General features: G+C 37.3%; 1 protein-coding gene across 5 annotated transcripts in view; it reads right to left on the bottom strand.

Moving 5' to 3' along the window:
• alk (ALK receptor tyrosine kinase) overlaps window positions 1–24,111 on the bottom strand; it is a 489,366-nt gene that overhangs the window by 239,540 nt on the left and 225,715 nt on the right. For 3 of the 5 annotated variants that reach the window (XM_080293835.1, XM_026152849.2, XM_026152845.2), the window contains one exon: window positions 6,748–6,915. Coding sequence is in view for 3 of the 5 variants with exons in the window: in XM_026152845.2 (XP_026008630.2) it covers window positions 6,748–6,915 (168 nt within the window). In the remaining 2 variants the exon portion in view is untranslated. The remainder of the gene's footprint in view (window positions 1–6,747; window positions 6,916–24,111) is intronic. The other 2 variants (XM_026152846.2, XM_026152847.2) reach the window with 2 other exon arrangements.

Below are 24,111 nucleotides of genomic sequence, written 5' to 3' on the forward strand. Positions count from 1 at the left end.
TTGCCTCTCATCCAAAGTAATGGTTCATAATTATTTGCTCAGAAAAGAAGGGCTCTGGGTGCAGAAAAAAGGCATTGGGTGGCTTTCCTATGTGCCTGGCAAGTGGACCATTGATGTGTATAGATGCAATCTCACTGGATAGAGGTGAAAGCAACTGTGCAATAACAAGTTTTTTCTGGCTCAATTTAAATCAAACTTTAAGAAAGTTTATATGGAGTTTCTAATAAAAAAGATCACACACACCATTCTTTACTATTTCTTATCTGGTAGACTGTGCAAGGAGCAGAGTCAACCCAGAGCTTTCGGTCTTTATGAAGAGGCTCAGGAAGGTATTCCCAGTAGGCCTCACTGAGTCATTGCAAAAAGCACTTTAAAGTTTGCGGTCAGTTATGTTCAAATGTCCTCAAGCTGCTGTCTTTCCTTTGCCACATTGCTTATGGACATTTAGCAACTAAACCAAAAGAGCTTGTTGCTAAAATGTGAATAAGGACTCAATTGCAAGCCAACCATTGGGTTATCCAGGATCACCAAAACAAAACTTCAACTAGGCAGCAATACAGAAGGATTTCAATCTTATTGTAAAAAGAAAAGGTATATTGCTACTTATGTTCCCCCTTCTCATGTCTATGGAGTTGCCTTGTGGTGTCAGGCACCAACATTTTAGCCACTATAAAGATACAGCCACTCAAAATTGCCGCTTTCACCCAAAGGTCAGCCAGTATTAGTTCTCAGTATTATTGTGAGGTCTTTACCTTATAATATAAAGCACATTAAGGCCACTGATTTAATTTGGTGCTATACAAATATAACTGAATTGAATTCCACAGTCTTTTGATAGCTTTCATTGTACACCTCTTTAGCCATTAAAATTAAAAAACTTATAGGTAAGCTTTGAAAACATAAATGAAATGGATAAAACTTTACAGTGAGTTTTACCATTCAGACTTTTTGCACAGCAAATCACCAAAACTATTTCCAGTACTTCATTCATCCATTTCAGTCTAATGTAATAAACAGACACAATTTCAAGGAAAATGAAATACAGAAAAACAATACTCTTGCACACAAGCTTCCTTAAAGATCCTACACCCACTGTGGAGGTTATGTCTGAGATGGGCAGAACCTTTTTGCTGTTTGCTACGTTGTTACTTCTTCAGACCTCTGTTTGAATTATGAGCATGTTCTTCATTTTTTCTGTTAGTTTTCAACCGAATGTTTTGATTTATTCTTTAGATTTCTTAAATCTTAGAGGTCTTAAATTGTGCAAAAGTCTTGAGCGACCCATAATTTCTCTATATTTTACATAAGATAGGCCAGACTTTCACCTAGTTTTTATTCCAAGTGTTTTTCAGGCTTTATGAAGGTATTTCAAGTTGTTCTTTGGACATTGGCTGCTTTTTAAGTCATTTTCAGTCCCATCCTCGTACCTTAGAGGGGAATGTTTTTTCAAGCTCTTTTTTAATTTAAGTTAACCCGCCAGTGTTAACTTGATAGATGTGGGTGGGTGTGTAACTTATCAGCTGTTTGGGCTTTAGAAATGTAAGACAGAACCAAGCAAGCAGAAGCAAACTCGTGTTGTCTTCATCAAAACTGGACATTAGAGGACTACCAAAGAATGCAGTCTATACTACTATGTGAACTCCATAAATCTAAGGGTTTCCTACTTCATTTTTTTGTTGCTTCTGTTGAAACCTTCAATTTGTTTCAAGGAAGGAGTACATGCTCTCACAGTTACTCTAAGATAAAAAAAAAAAAGACAGATATTCTGATGTTGGAGTTTTCAAGCTGAAAAGTGTTTCTCTGACTGAGCAGACCTAAATAAACTAAACAGGTATATTCTGGCTTGTCCATCCATTAAGTAAAATTACTTCTGCATATTTTTAAGTTATAGTTTGGAGATGTATTAACAACAGTTTTAGTAAATTACTCTTAACTACTTTTAAAAACAAGGTTTTAACAGTATTCAGATAAATCTTTTGTGATTAATTGTGTTAAAGCAGAAAACACATCAATGGCATTCACTAAGAGAGTTTTCCAGACAGTTTGATATGGAGGGGTTGCTGCTTGAAGGCTCGTATTTCAAAATCATTAAGAGTTTCAGTGTAATGCAAATGAAGCGCGGCAGCTGAACACCAAGCACTAAAATGAGAAAAGCAAAAAACCCTCATTTGAACTTTATAATAAAGTTGCTTGAGGGTGGTCAAAGGTGGTAGGAAATGTTTTTTTGTTCCTCTATGGCACAGCTTTGATGATTACTAGAAACTATTGTGGACAGAGGTCAGTGTGGGTACGCTGACAGGTAAGACGCAACAAAGCCCCACTACTACTATTAACTGCTACACCTGCCATTTTGGAGTTGCCAAGTCATCTAACCGTGGAAATTTTGCCCTTGTCAAAGTCAGGGAAAATAGGCAAGCTTAAGGATATGACTGCTTCCAACACACTGACGTCAAAGCACGACACTTTCTGCCCACCTCTTGACAGCTGCCATTGTCAAATAATAATCAATGTTATTCACTTCACCTGTAGGTGGTTTTAGTGTTGTGGGTGATCAGTGTACACTGACAACGTTTCCCTTTACCTTTATATAAGATTAGGACATTGGCTTCTCTAAGCCAGAGCCAAGCTCCCACTACATTTTTGCCCATTTATCCAGAACCTTATAATGCCGAGCCCAGCTAAGGAAATTCAGATGACTTCTAGAGTTGGCAAATGACAGACAGCCTCAGGGCCACTCTATTACAAACAAACAAATCAGCTGCTCCAGCAAACAGCGTCCTACCAGATATTTCCTCCTGCCAGTCAGCTCACAGCTCCAACTCATGTTTCTCTATTCTGTGTGAGAGAGCGAGAAATCAATGTGTAATCATATTCACACTTTCTTTGGCAGGAGACATTGGGAGCAGACATGGAATTGAGACGAGCCACTCTGCACAGAAAGGGGAGGCATTCAAATCATTTTTGTCTTCGTTTCGCCTCTTCTAAAAGGGTCTCGATTTAAAATCTGTATAGTGCGCTAGAGAGGTGACTCATTTTCAATCAACCCAATTAGCGTCACAGAAGAAGCATTTGGTGGAGAGAATTCTGTATGTTTTGACTGAGTGGATGTAAATACCTGTGGCTTTACCTCTCTCCACAGTTGCTGCTGCATGTCAGGACTTGTTAACCATCCACTGTGCAAAAACACAACCTTCTCACAACAGAAAGAGCTAATGTGTCAAACCAATCCATGATTAGTGCAGATTTTTCTTGATCTGTATTTGAAGGATTGTCTTTTATCTCGACTGCCCTGCCAAGTGTGCTATTGCCTCATAATGCTGTTATGTGGCCCACACTGACGCCTCAGGGGAGGAGCAGGGTGCACTGTGTTCTTGACTCACATCCCACTGATGGTGAGAAACATAATGATAATGACTATTTGCGCATTTAAGCCACGTTTCGTTTCACAAATTTACCAAAATGGAAAAAGGGGCCACTCTCCACCGAAGCCCAGCACAAACTACAATGCAAAGCAAGATTCAGACACCCATCACACTGGCCTCTCCACAGAACTGAGACACAGAGCTGTCAGTTTTTCATTTGTTTCAAGTCAAAAATATTTAGATCACCTCTCAAAAGCAGAAAAAGAAAGACAAGTGAACAAACCACAAGTTTTGGGCACTTGCCATTTACACAACGCCCACCAGAGTATTTCTATAACTAAAAGCCAGAGATGTTCCTGTCAGAGCAACACACCAGCAATGTTTTCCAATACTATCTTGTGAACAATTTTACCATTAAACTGTCACCAGGATAAAAAAAAAAAAAAGGGCAGACAGATCTATGTATTCTGAACTGAATGTGTCAATAATTCTGTTTTTTGGGAGGTAAATTAAATATATCTGCATTGTCAAATAAACAAAGAATTCTAGTTAGTTAGCCTGAAAGGCTAACTCATCAGTTAGCCTTTAATGGTCAGTTTCACAGTGGTGTGGTGGTTAGCATCAATGCCTTACAGCAAGAAAATTCCCAACTGGACATCCTGACCAGCTGTGGTCTTTAGTTGCACAGAGCGTATCCTGCACAGGGTTACCCTCTGGCTATTCAAGTATCCTTCCAAATTCCAAATTGGAATTGGGTTAATTTGTCATTTTAAATTGACAGAAAGCATCATGTGAGTGTGAGTGGACATCCGTTTCTCTGTGTTAGTAATGTCATGTACTGGCGATGTGCTCAGGGTGTACCCCACCTCTCACCCCATGACAGCTGGGTTAGGCTCAAACCCCAACACTCCCCTCCTAAACCCTAAATTGGATAAGTGCTTATGAAAATAACGCATAGGCCAGGTTCAAAAATGTACTTCACATTGATATTGGAGTCAGTTTTAAATATGTAGGTATATATAAAATTCACTTGATAGTTTGGCTAAACAAATGTGTAAGATGTAGGAAAGGCTCATTTCGTCCTCCATGTGGGCATTCCTGTAATGATGTGATGTAAAGTGAAGTCTGCAGTCACAGTAGGAATGTTCTAGCAGTATTATCATTTTTTTTATTCTATTTTATTCTTTGCACAACAAACAACATTAATTATTTATCACTGTATACAGCACATTGGAATATACATAGAAAAGTATTATTAACCATATTTTCAGGGTTGCTGGCCTTGGCTGCTTATAACCTCAGTGTTTCCTCATCTCGTCTCTTAACAACTTAAAGCTAAATACTAGCATCACTGGATAAAAGGCTGTGCGTTTACAAGCTTCGAAGTTTAACATCTTACAGTGGATGAATGAGGTACTGTAGAAAACAGCTCTTGCAATTCCACAGATCATAGCCATTAAGTATTCATCCCTTATTTCCATCTCTTTTAAAAAGTGCCAGTGAAATATGTGGAGACAGCAGCTCACCCAGCTCAATTATTCACAATACGCCAACTGCATTGTGGCTAACTGAGGGGTTGAACATGATTATGCACATATATTTCCTTTGTACTCTGCATTGCCTTCCTTCAATCACGATCAGCTTTGTTTACCGTTTTCTTTTGGTACATGCAAGCACAACTTAGCTTTGGATGCTAAATGGGTCATGAAGACCGCTACAACGATCTGATGTCCCATTAATTATACTAAGGCGTATCATATACGTTTTTAATTTAATCCCACTTATCTTTAAAGTTAACTTAAAAAGAATCATTCCAGGAAGGATGAAAACCATGTTTTGGTGATATGTTTTATAATCTAGGCCTATTAAAAATCTATTAAAGAAAATCCTGGTTGGTGAACGTTAACAGGGCTTCACCTGCTGTATTGCAAGTATCAAAAATAAACAGTAAATTAGTATCACAGTGACAGCACACATTTTGAACTGAAAAACTGGAATTCCTAAATTCTGTGTGTAAATTTAGTTTTGATTCCTTCTTTCTTTTAAAGTACTTTCAGTTTGTATGTTGGTCAAATATTTATTTCAAAGTTGAGTAAAGAAATATTTTAGAAAAGATTATTTAACCTAAAAATCACAGTTTCTATATTCTATATTTCTATATTTTATCTGTAAATAAGTTTGTAATTCTAAAAATATGAAATCAAAGATCCAATTATTGAAATTACCATCATTTTTTACAAGCATTATTAATGTGAATAAAAATGTGACCATCATCTCACAACATCACTATCCCTTTAAAAGCATTGAATGTTTGCAAACACTCGAAAAACTAAATTCTAAACCCTGTTTATATGCATTCAGTAATGAATGATATATGAATATATAATTTTTGTAATGTCAAAGAAATAAAAATAGTAAAGTAATATGTATGTTAATAAACGATATCCTACTCTCATTTGACAAACTTTGTTTAAGTGTCTTCTGATTAGTTGAGTAAGGTGAAAAGGATTTGCAGAGCCGGTTGCTGGTTTTTACAGTATTAGTAATTAATTAATTAGTATTGTTCCATTAACCTGTGCAAAAAACTAACTCAGGCATGCATCTGGATAAATATGCATCAAACCACTGACAGTATTAATGATTTATTTGCCAAATGATACGCAGTAATTAGTCCTGGTTTACCAGTAACAGATATCAAAGAACCCAGTGTTATTTTTATTCACCGTCTTGTCCCGTTTCTACTATACCAACTCTAGCTTTAACCAACACATGCACTCATGCACCCTCTGCCTTCATTTACAGCTTAAGCTAGATGTACAAGACAGACATCAATCATTTCTATAGTCCACTCACTCTTACTGCTTCCTTTTATGAGTCAATACATTTCACTTTTCCAATTTCATCCAACGGTCCACCCATCTGGTCTCAGACTTGTAGCTCATCATAGAAAAAAAAAACATTTAAGGAAATAAATAGACACTTCTGCCTCCCTCCATTTCACCATCACCTCAGGAGATAAGATGAAAGAAACTGTTTTCTCATCTTCCAAGGTATGAAAATGAATGATGCTGGAGGATATGGAAGATTTGAAGGCAAGAGCCTACAAGATGTCGCTGAATACAGGCTCAGTGAAGTGTACTCTGCTTTTTGCACCACTTATTTGTTGGGTTTAAAATATAAGATTCAAAGTGAGATCGTTTAGGTACCCGTTTAAAGGAAGATTCCAGTAAAAATCTAAGGATACATGTCATTCATAACAAACAAAACCCATAATTAAAGGTGGATAATTACATGTAGTTTATGATGTTAAACATGAGCCAAAAGTAGACAGCTAGATAAAGTTTGTTGAAAAATGAAATTCCCCTGCAACGGGGGAAGGTGATACCTTCGTTCTTACCTTCCTCCCAACCCTGGGGACTTCCTGACTTCTTAACACTTTTCTCATTTCTCTCGTCACGCAGGTCCCCTGCAGCCACAATACTCCACGTAAACTCTGGGATAGCCTCCAAGTGCTGGTCACATGCTTTGCTATGGCCAGAGCACTGGCGATCTGCTGAAATAAGAGACACTCACATTAACATATTGGCCCTAGTAACCTGTGTCATTGTTAATATCTACAAAATAGATATGAAAACATTCATGTTAATGGCGAATCTTGATGCTCGCTCTAATGTAATGTTATTAATCTAAACTCTCAAGGAAAGGAAACTGATGGACCCAGCAAAAATATTTGTGTGAGTGCTCAAATAATGAGTGGTTTGGAATATAAAACACATCAAAACACCTTATTTAGTCCGATAAGCAAATGGAACATTTAATTACACAAACCGCCAGGGGAAAAAAAACCCTTCAATGAAATAAACAGAATGTTCCTCGCTCCTCCTATATTTGTCCTTTTGTGATTTAAAATATGCACAGTTCTTAAAACCACGGTGCTGCTGCTTTACAGTAACTCGTGCATAGCCTCTAACCCTCACCCATCTCCCTGTAAAACCATTTTTAAACCAGTTTTGTTAAGGTTTAAGGTTTCTAGGTAAGATAGAGATTTTTTTGTAATAAATGAGCAAATCTTTATTTATTTTTTTCAAACCAAAAAGTAAAATCCTCAATGACAGCCTCTCTTTTGGTGTAAATAGCCTTTGTCTGGCATAGAGTTGAGTGTAGTAGTACTTAAGATGCTATTGTTGTAATATCACAGAAGTCTTCTTAAAGAAATTACTCACATAGAATATTAAGGGTCAGCTCCTCTCCCACTCATCTTTCCTCTGTCTCTATCTGTCCTTCACTGCCTGTGGACAGACCACATGCGGGCTCATCCCCGTGGTTTCGAAAATCGCTTTTTCAGAGGACTTGGTCACATTCAGATGACTTTTCATACACAGTACTGGGAGATGGGAGGCAAAGTGTTGCATAACCGTTTTTGATGTTGGTTTTTATTTATTTATTATTATTCCTACACGTTTCTACCATATTTGCTTTAAAAAAAAACACAAAAACATAAGAGTGGAAGATTGAGTCAGTCAGTACATGAAATTCATAAATTTTTATAACAATCACATCAATCCTCAGAATATCTTGTGCTTGTTTAAGACATCTAGAGCTTTTTTACCAAAACAAATAGAAAGAGAAGAGAAAAACTATGGTGCAGAGAATTGCAAAAAAAACCTAAACAAAAAAAAACCCAAACACCTCGGGTAGCTGACAAGGTGTGCTAAGAAAATGGCTTCATTTAGGGAGCTTGTGGGCGATGAGAAGGACAGTGGCTGTAATGGATTTTTGGAGGTAACCCACTTATTTGGTGAGGTTCTACCATTTTGGGGAGGTCTGGAAAAGGTCAATCCTGTTAGAACCTGGATCATAATGAGCTGTCATGTTTCTGGTGCTGTTTGTTTTGGCTCTACAAGAAGGCTTAAGGAGAGCCTTTTGCTTGTTGACAACACAAAAAACATACTGTTTCCTTATCTGGAGTGCAGACGTAGAGGAAGATATATGATATATGTCCATGCCTGCTGTAACATATACTCACTTGTTCTTCTTGACATCAGGTAATATTTCATAATGCATTTATCTCAATTTCATAGCATACATCTGCATCTCTTGAAAAATTATTTCTGCACAAGGGCAAACCTGGTGTCATCTTCATTTCCATAACAATGAGAAAAAGGCAAAAAAATAAATGAGGAGTGAGCAGAGAGCAGGGGCTCTGTCATGTGTAGTGAACTATCTAAATTAACTGACTAAATGACAAAATACGTTTGTTAACAGTGTACTTTTAGTGCCCGAGTCCTACAGCAGGTTAGAGCATTTGTGGTTTAAGTTAAAAATATTAGTTTCAGCCTTTAAAAGGTAATTTTGGTAATATAATAAAAAAAAAATACAACCTTTCACTACAAAGTGGCAGTACTTCAGCAGAAGGTTTTTGTGAAGTCTCCACTTGCTTCTGACATTCAAAATCAAGTTAAAACCATATTCTGTGCTCTTCTGTCAAAATAGTAGTTTGGCTGCGTTGTTTACAACATGAATTCTGCACAAATGTTCACGTAACACCAGCTCGAGTTACCTTGGAATGTGTCATGTCACTGAGTGCAGACTGCATGCTAAATTGACTTGCTACAATTCGTGATTGAAAGCGGCATTATGCAATTTGGCTTTATTTCAGCTTCATTAGAAAGTACTCTGTAACACAGTACATAGATTTATTTGATATGGATTCAGAGCTGTTGTCTTAGAATGTTTTAGAAAGTCATTTTTTATTAAGGGGAGCTTTAAAAAAAGTCAAGAAAGGAGCAAAGAGTTCATGGTCAATTTCTACCAAATATATATTTTAATTGGTCATCAGCTTTGCCTGCCAGGGGTGAAATATGCATAAATCCCTGCACTCCTTTTCTTTCTTTTTTACACTAAAAGTCATGTGATCTTTGACACTCAATCCAGCAATCAAGTGATTACTTATACCATAAAATCTGAAACAGTATGGAACTCACATGCATCAAATGGACTAGTTCTTCTACGACACTTTTCTATTCTCCTTGAGGACTCAAAGCGCTTTATACTACAAGCCTCATTCACACATGCACTTATTTCTATGCCTAAGTGCTTTCTATCTAACAGCCACACTCTGAAGAACACGTCAAGAGCAACTCGACGTTCTGTATCTTGCCCAAGGGTACTTTGGCATGCAAACTGGAGCAGCCAGGGATTGAACCAAGATGCTCTATAGGAGGTCATCTACTGTGTCAACACTAGTTGAACACTAGTAACACTAGTAACACTTTACAATTTTGAGGTCTGGAGCAAATCCAAGACTGGTATTTTTTATCCACTCTATCAGTAAAAAGCTGCACAAAAAATAATAAAATAAAATAGAAAAAACACTAAATAAAAATTAAAATACTTGACTTGTTAAAGAAAAAATGCAGTCGAATACAAATGACACAATCCCTTTTAACTTCTATATTTTTGTAACATTGTCATGATTGCAATTTTATATTTTGCTTTGGGCTATTTTTTTCCATTTGCAAACTGACTGAACTGAGCATGATGATGTCATGCTGAGGTCACTTCAGCGGCTGTAACTACAAGGTTGTTCAGAGATGCAGTTACACGCCTACAATGAAGACTGGCACAAGTGAAAACACTTACTTTTCCAAAGTTATTGTACTTTTTGTAGCCTTACTGTGCTGATATGTTGGAAACTTTCCCATTTTATGCCTGTCTGTCAGATATAAGGTATACTACACATTGACCCTAGAGCAACAACATTTACCTTTTCTCTTTAAGCATTTTTGTTCAGCTAATAAAACTTAGATTCCACCTCTTTCACAGCAAAGCCTCGGTGTTAGCATCACTGCTACTTTCTGTCCAAGCCTAACAGAGTCTGTGTCACACAGAACAGCTGTATTTGTTCTTTTAGTTATACATATACAAATGAAACTAAAGCACTTCTAACGTTTCTGCATCTGCATCAGGTAGGTTGGTGGTGGCCTTTTCTTTAATGAAAACCCAACAAGCATACTCAGTCTTTGTAAGCCAGCCAGTCATGCTCAGTGGAGAGCATTTTAAAACTGCTGACAATCCACAACCTGGAAACAATGCTGAATAGCTTTTCCGAGCTTCTCTGTAAACACATTTTCATTTGGTTTTATACAGCGTTATATGACTGTGATAAGTGATGTGAAATACTGACTGTATATATGACTCTGGATGTAAAGGGAAGGTTAAAAAAATCCAAATGGCAGAAAAAATACTTCAACAACAGAGTGAAACTACACAATAGAAAGTCAAAATGCTCGACACAGTACAGAAACTGTTAATGGTGGTTGAGTGGCTAGTGCAGTACTCAACACACAGTTTGACTTTCAGCAACGACTTTTAACAATGCTGATGTTTTTCTGTGGTCAAGATCATAAATACCTTACCAACAAAAATACATTTCAATGACATCTGTTTTTTTTCTCCAAACCATGACAAAACAATAAAGCAGAATTATTTCTGGTGCCATTCTATCCATTATTTGTACAAATAATCAACAATGATTAAAATGACTGATCTGCTCATTTTCTTCCACAGTCATGTGAAAAAGAGTTTCCACAGGACTCTATGCAGCCCTGTGAAACATGAAGTACATCTCATGTTTAAGCAGCTTATAGAAGCAGTAATAACTTGCAGTAATCATTTTTCTGAGACTTGCACATTGTTCGAGAGGAATTGTGTCCACTTCTGTTCACTGAGGTTTGCTGGCATTCATTTATGCACAGCTCTCTAAAGGTCCTGCCACAGCATTTTGTTCGGGTTAAGGTCTGTAGTTTGACTGGATAATTGCAACACTTTGATTTTTTTTCTCTTCTTTTCTATCCGTTCTGTTGTAGATTTGCTGCTGTGTTTGGGATCATTGCCCTGTGGCAAGACCCAATTTCAACCAAGCTATAGCTGTCGGACAAATGGCCTCACATTTGATTCTCAAACCCTTTGGTATATAGAGGAGTTCATATTCAACTCAATAACCGCAAAGTTCCCAGGTCTCGTTCCTGAAAATAAATAAATAAGATCGGTTTCGTCTTGTCCAAAGGGCAATGTTCCTGAATTCTTTTAGACAACTCCATAAACCTTGCTGCCTTCTTGTTCAATGCTACCTGAAACCTGAGCCAAGGATTTCTGCATTGCACAGCCAACCTCTGACCTTGGATCGAATGTTCTGGGACATATGCTGCTGAGAAGACTCTGACATTGTGTTATTACACCCCTGAATGCTCTAGACCAGCAAACAGCTAAAAATTTCTGCTAGTCAAATGTGCCTGGCTACTACTTATCTGAATTCCTATTAATCAGTAATGGTGTGCTTTTTTCCACTAGGGTTCATAGAGTCCTGTGAAAGCTCTCTTCTCACATGAATGTTTATACTGTAAGGTCTAAATATGTTATGTGTATGCAGTGAATTTGTTGTAACTGCCTGAGGCATTTTCTGTGTTTTTCCAGATGCTCCGGTTTCTTGTCACAGTCCAAAGATAGGCAAGTTAGGTTAAATCCTGAATTGAAATAGGCTGTAGGGGTGAAAGTGAATAGTTGCCTTCAGTGGTCATGATTCACCTTGAATGACCCACCCTTTGTGACCCTGGATAGTGGGTTAAGCTAGTAGGTGGATGGATGCATAGATGGCTGGATCATTTACTTTGTGGACATCACTTTAATACAAAAAATGAATGTGGCACTCCGTGGCACACCTGAATAGCAAAGGCATGCCTCTACATGGACCTAATGCTGTTTATGTAATTTACAATGAGAAAACTGACTAGGCTAGGCTATAAAGCTATAAAGCACAACTAAACAGTGTGTGAACTGTGCTTCTTTCAGCCACCTGTCTGAAGATAGCAGGATGAAAAACTCAAACAGCAGAAACAAATGCACAAACAGATATTAGCTATGAGAAAATTGTCTATGTTAAATTGTGGTGGCTTTGAAATTCTCTTAATATTCCTCCTCTTGGACAAGTCGACCTAGGTGTGACAGTGTTATTATTTCTATTTAAACGAGAAGAAAAATGTTGGGAAACCACTTTTATAACTGAGATATCCGAGAAAACAACACCTCCCTTATTAAATGTAGTTATAGAAGAAATATCATGAGATATGATGCAGATATGAGAAAATGTTACCAAAGTGGAATGATTTTGGACCTTGATAATGAAAACCATACAGAATGAAGAGGTTGGTGCCAACATTTACATTTTGTTCAATATCCAATGCGAGTCTACTTGTATATCTCTTCATATCTCACTCTTTACATGTTTTAATCTACAATCCTAACATTCAGAACACAATTGGAAGTTATAAAAGCCTTGAAATCTTAGACTGAGGACCTAAAAGGAGTTTTACCTAATGAACTGATATCAATTCATTAGGTAAGCTGAGGTGGCTGCATTAGGCTGGTCAATGCTGTCAATTAAAAGGGCAGTTGCCTGTAGAGAAATCGTGGCAGCAGTCCTTCCCAACCACTTAATGCCAGAAAGGGTAACTGCTCCCATACCTAAAATGTATAATTTGGCAAAAACCCCCACAAAACTTTGATTTTTGTACCTCACTACCTCTAGCGACCTTAAGGCCTGATGAGATGTGGAGAAACGGATAACTTCAAGGTTGTAGTGAAAACTAATTTCCTTTTCTTCAATAAATGTCTCAGTGCTAGAGTGGAGTGATGCAATGTGATCAGTAGTACCGGGCTTCACACTGATCAGCACTGTTGTTCTGACTCACATGGATCCAAACTTAAAATTCAGTGATTGGGCCATTCTCTAGAGTTTAACAAAATGATTATCAGAATATACAAATCTGCAAATGCCAGTGTGACAAAGGTGAGGTTCAGAAAGTACAAGAGCAGCGCATTACTTTCAGCATGTGACTGCTGCCACTGGGCCAAAAGAAGATGGGACATTTACACAGTGTAACCTTTTACCTTTATGTATATTTGGACCACTAGTTGCACACATCTAAGAGCACTGATAAAAGAAATAACAATACCATACACAAAACGAAACACTACTCATAGCTGCAAAGGCAGCTCCTCTTTTTCGAGAGGGACTAAAACACTCTCATAATAACTAGTTCAGAACATTTCAGGGCCTTTTGGAAATTATTCCAGGAAAACTGGCAGCATATGCAAAAGCCTTTTTTCCTAACTCTGTCCTGATTCTGGGGACAAACATTTGCAAAAACATTCATACTGAATAGAACACCAAGTCCACTTTTGGATTATGGATTATCTGAATGGCAAATAAGGGTAAATCATTAGAATTTTAAAAGTGAGCTTTCTTTTTAGCTGGTCCATAACTACATTCTCTCAAATAAGCGTACTGTGGCAACAGACAGTAAATCGCAGTCTATTTATATAACAGTCATCCTTCTGTAAGTTCATGCTTCATGCAATATATTAAACATATCATCTGCTATGCAGTATGACTCAGTAATGCACAGAATTAAACCAATAGGGACACTTAATGATTGTGGGTATAACTGAAATGCAAACTTTTTTTAAAAAAATTGCATTTTTTTTAAAGTCCTCACTTATTTTGGTTGAGCAGTCCCTTTAATTCTTATTTTAAGCTCATAAGGCGTAAGGAGTCAAAAGAAAATAGTGTATAAAAATGTGTTTTTGTGTCATATTTTGAGTACAACCCAATCAATGTGGACACACACAACTTGAAGAACTCATATTGCCTATTTTTGTGAATTGAAATATAGGTCATAATACTATTAATAATGGTGTCTGTAGCTATTTTATAAATACTGTTTATAAATACTGGATTGTACATTGGAAATGTACTATGAAACTGCAGTATGTTCTGATGAAAAATATTGAAATATATTCAGGCTTACATAAAATATATATAAAAATCAAAATAAAATAGAAAAACCTTTTCAGGAAAACATTTTGAACACTCAAAGTTTCAGAGCTGTCTGCTCATATCTTTTGACCATTGGATATCATACTAATATTCATGTATGCAGAAATGGATGGATGGATGGATGGATGGATGCAGAAATACGCTTGGCACATTGACAAGCCAAGCAGCGTGTGCTGCCAATTGGGGATGAAAGATTTGATTCACCTGTGGTGAGCAAGATCTGGACCTGTCATCCAATTCCGCCCACCTCCTGCATGAGCAAAGTGATTAAGAACCGATGACTTGCCAAATCACTGTGGACGTGGCTTTAATGGTTCACTCATTCTTTGGTTTAACCAACCAACCCGCCCGTAACTATTTGAAGTTACGGCAAAGGTTATTATAAAACAAGAGCTATTTATAGAAAAGCTAAGCATCATTCACAAAATCCCTTCTCCTCCTTTCTCCCAGAGAACAATATCTATTGTTACTTAGGAGCAGATTTGTGAGGAAAAATCTTTGTGTTAAAAAGTTCATTTTAATACTTGATTTGTCCCAGAGCACAGCATAATTGCTAGAAGTGCGGACTGAATTTGAATCAGGTGTTCAATATTAAACAGTAATATCTCAGAATTTATCTCAAGAATTTATGTGCTTAATCAGTATTTCCATTTTGGGAAAAAAAGAAAAAGGAAAATAACAGCTTCTCAGTCATGACTTCAAAGAGGCACAGGTTTTAAATAACTCAGGTGAAATGTATCTCTATTTCTGAAGATCACAGAAAACGTGGTAGAAGAGTGGATGCATCATAAAGGCTCGCTATCCTTAAAATATAAAAATAAATAAATAATAATAATAACAAATGGCCCAATATGGCAAGGCTGTGATGATCCACTTGGTAAAGTAAATCCGTTGGGCATCTTTCTTGGCCCTCGGACAATAATTCTGAAAGCTAAAGAACCAAACGTGACAGGCAAAAATAAAAAAAATTAAATTTTGGAGCCCATTTTCAATAAAAGTCATCTTGCGCATCTATAAGTGCTTAAAACAAACAGAATTAACCATCTTTATAAGTGATTATTCAGTGTGATCAAGGAATCTGTAAAGCATTTACAAATATTTGTTATGGAACAATTAAAGAATGAATTCATTCTAGCTGTCATATGTAGTGACTCAGTGAAAATACCCATAGTGCTTTATGGCATGATTAAGTAATCCAATAGTTCAGGTTGTTTTGAAGTAGAATGGAAGTTCAATCAAAACAGCTCCCATGTGCCACCACAGTTATTCCATTTCAAAAGGTTTAATTTCTATTCTCTCTGATCTACACTCCATTAAGTTCAACTTAACTGAATGTAATTAAATCGGTCATGTATCCCAGTCACAATCACAATATTATTGTCTTTTTTGTTCTTGGTTACTCAAACCTTGTGTTTTGAAGGTCAGGAAGGGCTCAGGAACAAACAGGCTTTGTTGATAATTAAAGACAATCTATGAATAGCAATACCCCCGAGATTATGGGGGATGCTTTGGATACAACAGCGTGAAGCGATAAAGCATCATGGGCTTTAAAGATGTAAATCTACAGAGAATGTTTAAAGACCGTAAATCTGTGATGCCTAAATGACCAATTAGTGCTTCTTGCATCCCACTTCTTTTTAAGAAAGATTATCAAGTTCATTCAAAGGCAGAACCAAACTACCTTGATAACCTTGAAATCTTTGAAACCACCGACTGCCATGCAAAAAAAAAAAAAAAAAAGGGGGGGGGACGTAGCACGCTGCAATTAGTTTGTGGAAACTTGTGTGTTTAATGCATAAAAATCTATTGTAAGTGCAGTGAGGATTTGTTGCTATCCTCACTAGCCTGCAGTTGATTTTTTTGTGGTGTATAATATTCACATTTTGCAAATAAACAAAGCAGTCCTGCTGTTGTCTAGGAAATTACTGCTCTCCCTTCCTGTTGGAAAATGAATTTGTCCAAGCAAGATTCAAATTAAGACAAATGACAGCTACATGTTAGTGTAGTAATTGACGTATGCTATATGCACCAAATTACTGGGGCACCTATAACTCACACCTAAAGCCATAGAAATCCATCCCATGAAGCTCCCAGCTTACAGTTTTTGTGCTGATATTAATCTCAGAGAAGGAACTCCCTGTACTGTGGTTACTGAGTCAACAGAGCATTGGTGACTTTTACATTAGATGTCTCAGCATTTGGTGACCCTGCTCTGTAACTTTACTTGGGCCACATCACCACTAGCCGGATAAATTTGAAAACGGTGTTTTCATTTTCAGCCGTTTTCACAGAGTTGTGCATCCAAATTGAAACGGCCGAAAACGCTTACTGCGCATGCTGAGACGCAAGACGATTCAAACTACCTCATTTCTGTCTGCCATTTATTTACTTTCCGTCTCTTTGAAACATCGCAGCAAAATGTAGAGGAAAAGCACCGAGTTTTTTAAATGGACTAACAATGAGGTGGAGTTGTTGCTGCGAGTAACACACAAGTACAAAGTTGCAAAAGCGAGTGAGAATTAAAGAAATTGAAGAAAAGTTATCTGGAGCATGTACAAACTGATATTAATCATTGATAGATTGAGAGCAAACAAAACAACTGCTGTATAATGCCCTCCGCTATCTTAGTTTAATTGGTCACATGACTGCATCACATGACTAAAATGTGTCATCGTTTTCAAAAAGGCTCCGGGTTCACTGTCCACACTGCAATGCGAAAACGGCATTGTCAAATGTATCCGCTTTGTAGAGCGTTTTCAGAACGCTGCGTTTTCCTTGACCAAAAACGGCGTCTCTTTGTGGACAGAAGGCCAAAACGAAGAGAAAAAGACGCGCTTTCAAACAAAAACATATTAGTGTGGACATGGCCTTGGTCTGCCACTTCATGGCTGAATTGCTATGGTTCATAAACATGTTCACTTTGCAATGATATCACATTTTATCGTGGAGTATTTCAAGTATAAAAGAAATTGCACAAATCATGCTTTTTAGAACAGGTCACTCTTTTACAAATATTTGTGAAGGCAGACTGCATGGCTCGGTGCTAGATTTTATACACTTTTATTTTATTTTACAATTATGAGGTGTGGCCCAAACTTTTTTCCACATGCTTTTTGGTAGCACTGCCAACGTTAACCACACTCAGCAAACTAATTTGCCTTTAAAATGTCAATCACCATGCAGACTTGAAAACATGATCTGTTGATTAGTCAACTGATGATTAATTTTAAATAGCTTCTAAATACACACAAGACATTTGCATTAAAATGTTATTAACCTGGAACAGTGGTTTCAGTTTTACACAGTACAAAGGGGAGTCAATTTTTTTTTCCTCCTGTTTAATCATTGAATAAATGAACTTGCACCTTTGAATGATAGGTGTAAAAAAATGAGATGCTGATGAATGACTCTAGTAAGTCACTAGTTACCCATTGTAAATTTACCTATGAGAAAGTTAAATCTTTTACGCAATGATGGCTTGACAGTGTCAAAAGAATCAATATCACTTCCTGTAATTTATTTACCCTGTAAAGGAAGTTGAGGTTATCAGAGCAAATTATGCAAGCTGGTTATAAAATCCCATACATATATAATTTAGTTTAATCAAAGTTAGGAGATCCTTGTAAACAAGGCCAGAAATTGATCCTAATGAATTTAATATGTGTGTGCTTGAATGTACTAAAGATATTTAATTAATTAAAAAAAAAATCTAAACAGACAAGAGTGAATCTTAGGGCTACTGGTAATCAAGCAGAGCATTCCCAGAGTTGCCAGCGGTACTGAATCTGTTAACAATGTTGTGTGACTGCTTAATGAGCCTGTCACAAAATTATGACCCTGACCTTACTTATCAAACAAAGCATGGATTCAGTGATGCTTTGTGGTACACAGCTCAAGGTCAGAGAGATGAGAGCCAACTCCGGCCTTCTTAATTTTCTATACAGATTAACTACTGAATTCCCAGCAGCGCAGCGCTATTTGATCAAATACTGGGAAAAAATATGAGATGCTGTATTTGCACAGAAGTGCAGACATCAAGCAAATTACATCTAACAATGGATGTCTCTTTGTGGCTAGAGAGCTGTAACTGTGCTGACAAATCTCCCCATGAAACCCTTTAATTGACATGATGGATATGTTTATTTCCTGATTACAATGAGATTCTGTCCGGCTGAGCTTATTTATGTATCCATTTGACTGTTTAATGGCATTTGCATTTGAAGCAAATTAATTTCCTATCAAGCAAGCAGGAGCCTTTTGTAAAATATATACATATGAATGGATGTGTGGCAAGTGATTTTTGACAAACAGAAGGTGCAACAGGGACTAGAAATAAATTAAAAATCTGTAACCCATATTGTTTATTTTTTTTCTATTTCCTAATCTGACTTGAAAACGACAAGTGCTGGTCCCAAAACAAATGAGTATTTTTCAAAGTTCTTTTTTTAACAGTAACATTTTTGATGTGACTTGCTAGGAATATGAAGGTAAAAGTGGTTAACTCATCTGTATTTCTTCGCTCAACTGCATGCGACAGTTACTGATCCCGGATTAGAAGGGATCAAAGTCAAATGTCAGTAAACCCATTCCTTGTGAACTTATTCCCTTGCTTCATCCATAGCATCCACTTTTCAAAACTACAAAGGTGACAAGCTGGCAGGGGGTCAAGAGAGGTTCTTCACAATAAACTCTCTGCAGATAGAGAAAAAAATAGCAAAACCCAAACCCATAAAAAACCCTTTGCTTTACAGTAGATTTTTAAAATCATAACAGTTTGTGAGTTTCTCATAATTCAATAGCAAGCCAAAGCAATTGTAAACAACAGCAGCACATCCGCCAGCAAACCCTGTTAATTTGGTCATTGCATTTCCACCCATGACAGACCCCTTGTTTTTATCCACTCCAATTTTAAAATTGGTCCCATTATTTAGAGCAGCCCACAAATGACCAACCAAAAATAAAGCTGCAACAGAAGCATAGACTGCGGTCAGATGCCAGATGTAAAATACAATTTATAGCTACACATACTCATCCTTCAGAGACACAACAAGTCAATTGCCACTGACTCCCAAAAACAATACCGTAGTAACCATTTGCATATTTGCTGGTTTCTACACAACAGATGCTGAAAAGTCTTTCTGCCACAAAGCATTTAGAAATCAAGTCAGGTAAAAGGCTGCATAAAGAGTGACGGTCTTTAAGTGGATGTAACCAGCAGCATACTGTCTTAGTTGGTGGGTGTCTTTTTTTAGAAAAAAAATATTCCCCACATAAAATTGTTTTTTTTAGTATAGCTAATACATAAAAAAACAGTAGTGCTTCAAATGTTTTTTGTTTTTGTTTTGTTTGTTTTGTTTTTTTTTTTTTTTTACCACAAATGGTAAATGGTAAATGGCCTGTATTTATATAGCGCTTTACTAGTCCCTAAGGACCCCAAAGCGCTTTACATATCCAGTCATCCACCCATTCACACACACATTCACACACTGGTACAAGCTATGTACCAGTTTAATATCACATAATAAATGAATCAAATAATAAATCACACTAAAACATTCTGGAGAAGGCAGCACCACAGACCACGAGGATAAATAATTTGGCAATCCCACTTGAAGTTAAAGTGTTTGAAATTTTCACCACTAAAGTCAGTAGATTCCAGTGAACTGAGTTCTGTTTTATTATCCCTCACTATTCAAGTGCCTAATCCCAGCTATGGTGGCTGCTATCTTTACCTCAGCTATTAATCCTGGGTGAGAAGACCCTAACCCTAACCCATCAGCCTTTATTTAATTTGGAAGAGGCTGTAAACCTGTGTGAACGGAGTCCAATATGGCTCAGTGCCATACTGAGGCAGGTTGTTCATCATATGCTGAGCTAACAGTAGCGCACTGTTTTTGCCGCTGTTAACTACTGTTAGCCTCTGTTAGCTTCTATTCACTGGCATAAGTGAAATGTTTTTATAAGTGCATTTATTGCTTCTGGTCTTTGATGCTGAGTAAATAAAGATGTCATAGCTCATATGTGACATATTAATTAACCATTGTGCAATATAATAATAATAATAATGCATTTTATTTGAGGGCGCCTTTCAGAAACCCAAGGTCACCTTACAAAAAACAAAATTAATAAAAAGAACAGTAGTCATAAAATACATAAAATAAGTTAAAATTACAAAACAGAGCTTGTAAACAGAGCTTAATATCAAACTGTTCGCCACAGGGAAAGTATGGTTTTTACAATACTCATGCATAACATTAGCTAGCATAAGGTTAGCATATAACCAATGTTGTTTAGCTGGCTCTTGTTAGTTATCCGGATATGGGAGGGTCACATTTCTAATCTGATGACATAAAAGTAATTGTAAAAATATTGAGAATAAATGAGCATGTTTGTGCACGTTTTTGTGTGACTTTTGTTCAGGAGATGAGGCAATAGGTGAGAAGTGGACACTTTTCCCTCTCATGAGTCTGAAGGTGCAGCCACAATATTAAATGGTTTTCTGGCTCTAATATAAACAGCATCCTGGTAGGTTCACTACTTCCTAGCTATTAGACACAATATCCACTTTAATAATAATAATAATAATAATAATAATACATTTTATTTAAGAAACTGCCTTCCAAAACACTCAAGGACACTGTACACAAGCAATAACAACAACAAACATAACCATTTACAAAATAATAAGGATAAAACATTGAGCAAATAAATAAAATAAATTAAAGTAGCAGGATGGAAAAATTTATGTGGAATAGGCTAATGTGAATAGGTGAGTTTTGAGTCTGGGCTTAAAAAGAGGGAGGAAAGTGTTCAGAAAACAATGTGTGTGAGACTAATGAGGTTTTAGTCTCGTGAGGAACGTGATACTAAGAGCTGGTATTAAAGATTTGATGTGATTTTTGTATTACCTCAGTAAAACAAATTTCTAATGGGTCTTGAATGTGATACTAAACTATAGTTTTGCCTCATCCTGGAATCTACAATGTATCTAGATATCCCTTGCATGAACACTGGAGGAACTTTTTTTTTTTTAATTTGTTTGAATGACTTCTACACCTAAACGAATGCTCAGAGGAGCCTAACTCCATGCACTTCACCACTTTAAATAGCTGTGGAAATAAAACAGCGCACCAACTAGTAGGGGTTGGAAAGGCTAAATGATATGACTCCAAGAGGCAGCCACATTTAAGCACCTGCTCCAGTGTTCTATCCTTTATAACCCTCTGCCTTTGCAAATGTGTTTTATTCCAGCGCTGTGTCTCATTACACAAGAACAGCACTACCAGCTGAGTGAGGCAGATGTTCCATTGTGGAGCACAGCAACTCCTCAAGTGGCTAGCATCCATCTGAATGCCTGTGTTACAGCTGGCAGGCACAGCTGATGCAGGACAATCCATCTCCATGAAGAGAACAGGTCTAAAGTGATAAAGACGGCATATGGGAAGGTTTTAGCAAAAGAGAATATGGCTATGGTCAGTTCCTGCTGCCATTTTTCAAAGAAGGACATAAATGTTGATGGGAAGCAGGAAAGACTTCAAGACTGAGGGCTGTGACGTTATTGACATCACTGACACAGTGGGGCAATAAAATCAGTTTACCAGCACTGAAATTCAAACAAGGAAGATGAGTTGCCCTGTATCTTCGCAGCTAAAGCTGCTAATCGAAGCAGCGATGCAGAGAGAGCGAGAGAGGGAGAGTATGGTGGCGTAGGTCCAGTCGGTCTGTGCTTTTGGCTTTTGTGGTAGGTAATAAATGCCAGCGGACAGCAGATGCTGTAGGGAGAGCAGAGATCTATCGCTGCAGCCTACAGCCAAGTTCACCGTGCCATGTTGTTGTGACTTGTCCTCTCTCAAACCTTTTCTCAGCACCCTCTGATGCTATGTTACACAATATAAAACCAGCCAATCTTTAAAAGTCCCTTGGAGATTTATCAGAAGAACCAAAGAGTCATGACTCCTTTTGGCTTTTAAAAATGTAATCTCTCCAAGAAATGAAATACAAAGAACAAATAGGAAGGAAAGAATGCCTATATACTGACAGAATACAATGCATTATAACGAGTACTAGTAAAAGTGTACATTTGTTCTTGTCTGTTCAATCAACATTTAATTTGTTTCACTGAAGCTCACCATTACTCTACATCAGCATTTGTAATCATCAAGCTTTTACTGTCCAGATGTAAGCCTTCCTGCTCCAGCCAAACTCACTTCACTAATCACCATACAGAAAAATAAAAATAAACCCTCTCTGGGCTTGTTAACATACTAGAGACAATAGGTCAGAGCTGTCATTGCATGAAATAGCAGAAAAATGTACTTGGCTGTGTCCATGACAGGCTGATTGATTCAAAAACAGTATGGCAATCTGTTGTGTAACTGACACCAGTTCAGTCAGGTTCACTGTGGACTGTCAGAGCCACGAGCAGCTGAAGCATGGTCCCAGAGATCCACTGTCAAAGATGTGTTTCATAAACAGCTGGGTGACAGTTTGGTGCTATTGGGAGTTTGAATCATCACTTACAGGATGACCTCCAACCCTCCAGGATGGCTGGAAATGGGCAAAAAAAAATCTTGCTGGAGCCGTCACCTCCGAGTGATGCGAATGGGTTGATGTGACAAAGATGCACGACAAACGCCTAAAGGGTTACACAGATGCTCACACCAAGTGATGTAATACTGAACTCTGACATCTTTAGATCACTTTTCAAAGTCACTTTTGGGTTTGCTGTCTCAGCATCAGCTTTGACTGATGCTCTAAGACAACAGCTGCAAGAAACTGTGTTTTTATTCATTCAAACATTTTACATTTAGAATGGCTTCAGCACAGAAAACCGACCTTTGAGGCCAGTGTCATTGACATGGTCTTGAAAATGACTCTTTTCTTCTTCCTCTCTTGCCATCTCTTCAGATTTGATTGGCCCACTAAAAGCTTGCTTTTGAACTATGATTAGCTAATTTTAAACATAATGCCAAAATCAACCCACTTAATTTCTTCTTGTTTACAAAACATGACTAATTAAAGTCATTAACAAGGGTCCTGAAGGATCCTTGAGAATGAATAGTGGAGTGGGTAAACCTCTTAGCCTTTTTCACACACAGAATATGTACAAATAAAGGAATGGTTAATCAATTATGGCCCTTAAGCAGATTTACATGACATTATATTTGAGATGATTTTAAAATGTGTGTCAGGAGTTACAAAATAGTGATTGCAATTGTGTCTGTGAAATTAATTTCAAATTATCAGCTCTGAGTATATCCAATCCAGCAGCAAAGCAGTAAACTGCTTCATATGCAAGTACAATGATGTGAAAAGAGATGTTTTTGCCTTAAAACTAGTATAGAGTACACAAAGTATACTCTGTGATCAAGTGGATTGTAGAGCAACCTTCTCAACAATTTGAAGAATGGTTTTCTGTAGGACTTCACATCATTGCGGAGGAACTGGCACGTTGTTTCAGAAGCGTTGTTTCAGTTCATTGAGGTTCGTAGGTTTGCATTTATGCACAGCTCTCTGCACACTATTACAACACCTGATTCTACTGTGCCTGACAGTTGCTGAGAGGTGTTTTTGTTGATTAATGCCAAACCTCTCCATTTTGGTCTCATCTCACATTTTTTTCCAAAAATCTCTGATTTGTTTTGATGCAAGCATGCAAAATGAAGCCATGCAGTCATGTTCTTTTTAGAAAGAAGCGTTCTACCCTTCCAAATGAACCATACTTGTTTAGTCTTTTCTTATGGTACTGTTATAAACTTTAACAATTAACATGCTAATTGATCCCAAACAGAATGGTTTGATCTTTGCGTGAATTTGCTGGCTGGTGCACTCCTGTGCAAATTGTTTGCTTTG

This window comes from Astatotilapia calliptera, chromosome 19 (genome assembly GCF_964374335.1).
Source record: "Astatotilapia calliptera chromosome 19, fAstCal68.1, whole genome shotgun sequence".
Classification (NCBI taxonomy): domain Eukaryota; kingdom Metazoa; phylum Chordata; class Actinopteri; order Cichliformes; family Cichlidae; genus Astatotilapia; species Astatotilapia calliptera.